The sequence below is a fragment of the Teleopsis dalmanni genome, chromosome 2 (genome assembly GCF_002237135.1).
Source record: "Teleopsis dalmanni isolate 2A chromosome 2, ASM223713v2, whole genome shotgun sequence".
Taxonomy (NCBI): domain Eukaryota; kingdom Metazoa; phylum Arthropoda; class Insecta; order Diptera; family Diopsidae; genus Teleopsis; species Teleopsis dalmanni.
Genome location: NC_051847.1, coordinates 141448173 through 141456864, shown reverse-complemented (window position 1 = coordinate 141456864; position 8692 = coordinate 141448173). Strand labels below are relative to the sequence as shown.

General features: G+C 31.0%; 2 protein-coding genes across 2 annotated transcripts in view; one reads left to right on the top strand and one right to left on the bottom strand.

Moving 5' to 3' along the window:
• LOC119675847 (another transcription unit protein-like) overlaps positions 1 to 2135 on the top strand; it is a 6243-nt gene extending 4108 nt beyond the window's left edge. Inside the window, exons 2-4 of the mRNA XM_038087065.1 lie at positions 40 to 691; positions 753 to 1409; positions 1476 to 2135. Of these exons, the coding sequence (XP_037942993.1) occupies positions 40 to 691; positions 753 to 1409; positions 1476 to 2078 (1912 nt within the window). The 3' untranslated portion in view covers positions 2079 to 2135. The remainder of the gene's footprint in view (positions 1 to 39; positions 692 to 752; positions 1410 to 1475) is intronic.
• Positions 2136 to 2714: 579 nt separating this feature from the next.
• LOC119684590 (CDC42 small effector protein homolog) lies at positions 2715 to 3569 on the bottom strand (the record flags this gene model as incomplete). The annotated part of the gene is given in 2 exon segments (XM_038098664.1): positions 2715 to 3121; positions 3195 to 3569. Coding segments are annotated over 2 exon segments (255 nt in total). The 3' UTR covers positions 2715 to 3112.
• Positions 3570 to 8692: the final 5123 nt, after the last annotated feature.

The following is an 8692-nucleotide window of genomic DNA, read 5'->3' as shown; positions in this document are numbered from 1 at the left end:
TTTGAAATAAATTGTTTTTTTTAATATTTTAATGCTCAGCTCGCCTAGAAGTCAGAAATCAGGAAGTGGAAGCGAACGTTCTGGTTCACAAAGTCGAAGTTCTCGTTCACGTTCACGTTCGGGTAGTGGTTCAAGAAAATCACATTCTCCATCTAGAAGTCGTAGTCGAAGTGGTTCAAGATCAGCAAGTTCAGGTAGTCATCGATCTAGTTCTAGTGGTAGTAGGCATTCTAATTCAATTGGAAGTCCTCACTCACCAAGATCAAAACATTCGCCAACGCCGGAAAAAGAAATCACTGAAAAACCTGCAATTGAAACAATAAATGATGGAGATTCCCGTTCACAATCACCAAATTTACAAATAGATGATGGTGGTAACAGCAGATCTCGTAGTGGCTCTAGAAAATCGCATTCACGTTCTCGTAGTGGTTCAAGAAAATCTCATTCACGTTCTCCACAAAAGAAGTCACGTAGTCGGAGTCGAAGCCAATCTAAAAGTCCATCACGAAGCAGATCAGGTACTCCATCGCATAAATCACGTAGTGGTTCGGAATCAGGTACTGATAATGAAGGCAACAGAAATGTTGCCAAAAAACGCAAAGCAGTTTCTAGTGGTTCTGAATCTGATAAGGAAACTACAAAAGAACCGAAGAAAAATCGAATTGTGGATAGTGACAGTGATAGCGATGAAGTAAGAGAGTTAATTTTTATGTTATAAATATATTTTCTTACTAATTTTTAATTTAATTTAGCCTACTAAAAAATTAGATGCTCAAGACATATTTGGTGATGCCGACGATATAAGCTTATCTGAAGATGATGAAAAGAAATCAGTTGCTGACTCGAGAAATGGTTCAATTAAAAGTCGTTCACGTTCTAAATCGAGATCTCGTTCCCGTTCAAGTTCACGCCATTCTGGCCGTTCTAAATCTCGTTCAAAGTCACGTTCACGTTCCCGCTCACGATCACGTTCGCGAACACCTTCCAAATCTCCAGAAAGAGGCGAAATTGTTCAAATGAAAGAAAATGAACCAGAACAAATCCCTGAAACTCGTATTGAGGTTGATATACCACGCATTGTTACAGATTTAGGAAAAGATTTACATTTTGTTAAATTACCAAATTTCTTGTCTGTGGAAACAAGACCATTTGATGTTGAAACGTATGAGGATGAAATTGATGAGGAAGAAACAATGGACGAAGAAGGTCGACAACGCATTAAGCTTAAAGTTAGTAATACCATACGTTGGCGTGAAACAATGAATAATAATGGAGACATGATTAAAGAATCAAATGCTCGTATGGTGCGCTGGTCTGATGGTAGCATGACTTTACATTTGGGAAACGAAACATTTGATGTGTACAAGCAACCATTGCATGGTGATCATAATCATATGTTTATACGTCAAGTAAGTGATGAAAAATTATTTGCTTTTCTATGCACTTATTATAAATTATTATAATTTTATTCTAAGGGTACTGGTCTTCAAGGTCAAGCTGTGTTCCGAACTAAACTAACTTTTAGGCCACACTCTACGGAGTCTTTCACGCACAAAAAGATGACAATGTCTTTGGCAGATCGCTCACAAAAAACAAGCGGCATCAAAATACTTACACAAGTTGGTAAGGATCCGACAACAGATCGTTTATATAACTTAAAGAAAGAAGAAGAAAAATTAAGACAGGCTGCTCGAAATCAAAATAAACCGCAGCCTAAGAAAAAGAAGGCAGGCGTACATGATTTACTTACTAGCGCAAATACTTCGTATCATCAGGATGAAGGAAGTGATGATGAGAATGTAATCTCTTTGAGTGCTATAAAAAATAAATACAAGAATAATGCAGCGGGCGGTTCTGGAGCTGGTAAAGAAAAATCAGCAATTTATTCATCCGATGATGATGATGGCTCAGATTTTGAAGTGAGACGGCATAAAAAGGTTGGTAAAGCTAAAGCACTACGAGATTCGGATAGTGAATCTGATGCAGATCAAGGCAGTGAAAAAGGTGCTGCTAGTCATTCAGATAATAATGACGACGCCAAATCTGGTGGCAGTGGAAGTCACAGTGATGACGAATAAATAAAACATGTTAATAATACAATTATGTTTAAATTATATTAAAATATCTTCAACTAAATACATGTTTTTTTTTTAAATAAAATATGTTCATCGGTTACATATCAAGGTACACATTTATTGATTTATATATATATATATATATATATATATTTATATATTTCAACTTTTAGAGTAAATAGTTTTTTTATTAAATACCTTTTACATTAAATAATAATACAAAATGATTCTTAACACTATTAGCTTTAGACTACAAATTACTATTTCTTTCAGTTTTAATTTAATTCTTCAAATAAATATTGGGTTTTTGTGCGTTTAAAATGCAACAAATTTTTAAAGATTTTTATTTTAGCATTTAATTTAAAGCTAGTACATTAGAAAATTAAAATGCTCATATTTAACATATTCGTTAAGGCAGTTTTTGTAAAATAAAAAATGCAAATATATTTTGTAGAAATGAAATAATTCATTTGAAAAAAATTTGCAAAAATTTAAGTACAAATTATTGTATTAATGTAAACTGTTTTGATAGCAAGAGCTCAAAAATTAATTATAATTTTTCACCTCATTAACATGTTTATATTTTTTAAAATTATTTTTTGAGTTAAAAGATTAATTTAATTAAAAATGTTAATTATGAAAATGAAAAATAGTTCAGTTTTGAATATGTTTTGCATATGTTATAAATGCACTCAGTCAAGACGTATAACGATTGTTATTGTAACATTTTAGATTAAACAATATTGCATAGTTTTCGTTATTAAAATTAAGTTACTGTAATATTACTACAATTATTAAAATTAAATTCTCGGCACATTTTGATAGCTATACATTTTCAACATCCTTTAAATAGTATTATATTGTTATTTCATTAAATCTATAAACTTAGAATTATAGACGTAACTCTGCGAGCATTTCCAAATACTTTTTATACGAGATATACGAGATTCATGTGAATGACCTTTAAATTGCACTGCTCGCTTGCGGTTGCAATTATTAAGAAATCTTCTTCAATATATGCATAGCATTTGTCATAATCAGCAAGCCTAAAATTTAAAAACATTAATTAGAATATGTAATAAAATCAAAGCATCAAGCATCAAGCATCTCACTACAGACCTGCAATCGAATTGAATTCATCTCGTAGCCACCTTTACTTTGCATTTGCGTTTGTATTGCGTTCAGGTGATTTGTTGATAATTCTACATCACCAGAACCAATGTGTCCAGTGTGCACGAAATTTGTTGGGTTGCCTATCATTGATCGATCGATTCTCAAACGTTGATGTCTTCTACGTGTGGGTGATTGCTGTTGTTGAAAGCAACAGGTAAAGCATTGCATCCAAATATCACCAGTTGAGGCCATTTTACTTTTAATGGAAGTAAAACTATTTTGATTAACAGGAGCCACGATTTTATTTCAACTTTAAAACGGATGTGGGATGAAAACTTAAAAGTGATTTAACTCCTTAAAAACTCTCAAATCTGCAAATCTGCAAAATTAAAAAAGAAAAAACAAAAAATAAAATTAAACAACAGTTCAAATACTTAAAAAGTTATATTTTATTTATTAAATAAATCAAATAATATGAAGATATATTTATATCTATATATATAGATAGATATACATGTGGATTTATATAGATAGATATATATTATCTATGAGTATCAAAACTATAGTCTATGTAACTATACTAATAGTCAGGTGAGCAGCAAATAAGTCATCTGAAATACATGTGGTTCAGGGACGTATACCAAATCGCTTCTGGATTATATCAATACTAATAAATATATCTTTATATAGTAATAAGGTTACTACAGCACAGTAAATAAAAATAAACTGTAGAGCTTCAAATATGTTCTGACTGTACTGTTTTGTATGTTTGTAAAAAAACATTGTGTAAACAGTACACTAAATAAAGATCGGAATATATCAAACATTTGTAGTGTTTGTGTTCATGTTCACAAATCTTTCTCATATGTCTACCAGGTGTACCGGTATGAAGTGAGCGTAAAGATACATGTGTGAAATATATTTAGTATACATCAAGTCATTGAACAGACAACATCATATTTTTTCATCGTGTTAAAAATGTCGAATTTTGTACCAGAAAATGATGATTTGCGGAAAGCATTCATTTTTTGTTTTCATTTGAAGAAAAGTGGTGCAGAGTCGCATCGAATGCTTGTCGAGGCATATGGTGATCATGCTCTATCAGAAGCAACATGCAAAAGATGGTTTCAACGGTTCAGAAATAATGATTTTGATGTGAGAAATGAAGAACTTGGAAGACCGCCAAAAAAGTTTGAAGACGCCGAATTGCAAACGATATTGGATGGAGATGACACTTTGGGTCAAAAGCAAATGGCAGAAATGTTAAATGTTGCACAACAAACAATATCTGACCGTTTAAAAGCTATGGGAAAGATCCAAAAGTGTGGAAAATGGGTGCGATATGAATTGAATGAAAGAAAGATGGAAAACCGAAAAAACACTTGTGAAATTTTGCTTCAAAGACACGAAAAAAAATCGGTTTTGCATCGGATTGTTACTGGCGATGAAAAATGGATTTATTTTAAGAATCCTAAACGGAAAAAATCATGGGTTAATCCGGGACAACCATCAACATGGACTGCAAAACCAGATCGATTCGGCAAGAAGACAATGCTGTGTGTTTGGTGGGACCAGGAAGGTGTGGTGTACCACGAGCTCCTAAAACCTGGTGAAACCGTCAATGCTGGTCGCTATGAACAACAAATGATAAATTTGAACCATGCATTGATCGAGAGACGACCAGAGTGGGCCAGAAGACACGGCAAAGTAATTCTGGTCCATGACAATGCACCTGCACACAAAGCAAAACGGGTTCAGGATGCAATCAAAACACTTGGCTGGGAGCTGCTACCCTACCCGCCGTATTCACCAGACTTGGATCCTTCCGACTACCATTTGTTTTCATCGATGGGACACGCATTGGCTGAGCAGCAGTTTGATTCCTACGAGGAGGTCGAAAATTGGGTGTCTGGTTGGTTTGCTTTAAAAGACTTTCCTATTATTAATTAGTGTTTTATTTTCACCAAAAAACGCTCATTTCATACCGGTACACGTGGTATTTGTACAGACACTAAAAAGTTCACTACGTTTATGAAAAGAACGTTATAAAATTCACTATGTTCGTGAAAAGAACACTAAAATTTTTGTATGTTTCGGACATAAGGTGTACACTATTATAGTGTACTATATATTTTTGGTCACTGACGTAAGGAGCGATGAAGATTAGTTAGTAAATTTGAATACGATAGGTATGTGCTTTTACTTGAATTAAATTCAGTAGATAATCAAAAGGAGATGTGCGAATGTTATGTTATGATATATAAATATAATTAATTATTGGATATCTATAAATTATTTTTGATATAAATATTTAATTTGAAAATGAATATTAGTTTATAACCATATTATTAATTAATTAATGTGGATATGTTTTGATTACAATTTATTACAGGTAATTCATATTTATCCTGTGAACATTAGATTCTAATTCATATGTAATTTAAGCTATCATAGTTGTATGATTAGGATTAAGTTAGATTTCCAGTAGGTTAGGTTAGGTTGGATTGGCGACTAGGTGGGCAAAGCCCACTTTAACACAAATAATGACCCGTTGTTCCGTATAACTGATTAGCGTTGTTCATACGCAGACCAGATGTATTCTTGGAAAGACGGCAGTGGTCAGTATATGAGCAACGTTATAAGGCACAACCCAACTTATGTAAAAATAATGAATTTCTTTTTACAACTTCTATTATATATGTATATCGGTACAACATCAAAAATTCATTTTATATTATTTTAGTTAATTTAATTTTTGGACGACCATACAGCTGTTTCGAGTATTGCCAAATATTATTTAATTATTTATAATAAAATATGTATTTAATTATTTGTAAATAATTTTTTTGAGACTGCGAGTACCAGAAATCGAATTCGTGTCCTGCCAAATTTGAAGCTCAAAGTCAGCGCTCCTTCACCTTGGACTTGACTTTTATGTTCGCACATTTTTCTGGAGTTTTTGTTAATTTGCTGTGAAAGATTTATTAACAAATTTACTTGCTGTGTTTATATTAGAATGAAATCATAGACCAGCTGTAGAATAATTGTATTAATTAATTATATTTTTATTTTATTATATATTTTTATTATTGTTAAATTTCAATACTATTCTGTTTGTTCATTAAACCCTGTGAAATTTGATTCAACATGTTGTGCCACTGTGTCAACGTTGAACTTGACATACGTAGTTTTTTCAAACACATTATAAAATATTATAAGTATTTGTATATGGGATTAGGTTTTTTAGTATTTGCAATTATATATAAGAATTATTGATGATTTATTATAAAAATCATTTTATCAAGATGCATTATGTCTTTTAAATTAATTAAAACTTGATGAGTCTGAACAGTTGATTAGGATTGACTTAAGTGTTTAGTGTTTTAAGTATTACATTTTCTTCGAGTAATTATTGAGGTTATTAATGAATGAAGGTGAAATTCATTGTTTACCTTTAAAGTTTCGGAGACTTCTGTAATTTATAGATTTGGTTACCTACTATGTTTTTCTACTACTTTTTATTGATAATTATATATTAGTTTTGTTAGTTTATAATTGTCTAACAAAGCTTTTTATGAAATTGCTTTAAATGAAAGTTTTACTATTAAATGGTTTTCTCTTAGTCACAACACTACCATCGACTATCCAATAAGACACAGAAAATGTAATTAAGTACTGTAAAACAAATTTAATTATCCATTGTTGTGGGTAATTAAAAATCTATTTGTACTTCGTTTGCCGGCTTAAGCCATGTAACATTATTTTGATGCTCCAATTGAGAGCGAGAAATGCAAACTTCTGGGCTAAAACTCACACTGTACGACTAGTTTCGCTAAACTACACATGAAATTTAGTTTGTTTAAAATTAGTGACAAAATTTCACAAATAGCTGATTTAATACTCAAATCGGGTAATTAACACAACAGAAAAGTGAAAAAAATGAAAGTGTTGAAAGCACGTAGTCAAATTGCTGACGTTATACGAGTAAGCTGTGATTTTAGTTACACGTACTTTAATCTCATAATCAAAACCGATATACTTTTTATTAAAATGTACAAAAACACTATATTATTATATTAGAAGAATAAGATTTAAAATTTTAATATATTTACATATGGATTGCTGTTGAAATATTAAATACTTAGACAAAATGAACCAGTTTCTAAAAGTTGGATCAAAAGTCAAATTAAACACTATTTTATTAAAATTTATACTGTTAACTTAAATACAAAAGCTGACCTGTACAATTCTATTAATAGGTATATAGCAGAAAAGATTTAAAAATTTATGACTCAATTTCAATTCAAATTCTTGCATCATCATTCTGGGCTTAGAGTAAGTCTCTAAGCCCTGTTCCGTCCATAAAAAGTAGTATAGAACCTACTTTACAGAGTTTTATTGCCCCTTTCATAAACATATACATCCCCAAAAGTCTATTCCGTCTCTGAATCTTCATTTTCTTCGCATAATGTACAATTTGCAACCGTATATATGCCCAGTCTTGTAAGTTAGTGTTTTAGTTTACAGTGTTCTGTTAAGATTCCTGCGATAATTCTAAGTTTTTATTTTGATAACTCCATATCTTCTGGTATCTCCTATTGTCTTAGGTACCAATAAGTGATTTGGATTTTTCTAATACTTACAGATTATCCCAGTATTCCTTTTTATTTTGGTTATTCTCATTTTTATAAGAGAAATATATATGATAACTTAGTGTGATAACTTGTCACTCTTATCAAATACGGGTAATATATAGAAACATTTGAATATGTCAAAAGAAATCCAGTTTTTATGGCCATATGAATTGTATGTATGACAAAACCATAACTTAAAACGAAACCTTTTTTAGAGTACGGTTTTTTTAAAGCACCTGATGTGCATTTATTATTAAGGAACTTCTTAGTGACGAAAGCAAATTTAACAATAACAACTTTAAAAAAATGTAGAACTTTACTTATCTAAGTGTTTGTTACAACAGTATCGTATTCTAACCTATCTTTAATAAGCATCAAGAGTTAATAGATACAATATTTAACATATTTATAATATTTATTTAGCAGCACAGCAGCTAAAAATTTTCAATATCTTGATGTTAACATCACAACAGAAAACAATAAACCAAAGATATGTATAGGTTAAAGAATACTATGTTAATATGTATAATATTATTTCGATTTATTTTGTAATTAAATTGATATTTAACGTCCGTTTTCACGAAAGAAACTAAATTCTTGATATAAACCATTGTTTTTAAAAAAGGTTTTTATGGAACAGTAGTGAATTGCAACAAAAAAATTTATTTCAATCTTGATTTTTGGAATTGGGTTTTGAAGTATCCTTAGTTTTATGTAGATACAAAAATATGTTTATCTTCACAAGAGTATAACTGAGATTGATGGCAGGTACCATACTAGTAACTAGATAGGGTACCATACTAGTACTATATGGTCAAAAAGGACCATAACGCAAGTATTAGTTTTGGCAAATTGTTTTTTATTTCCTGT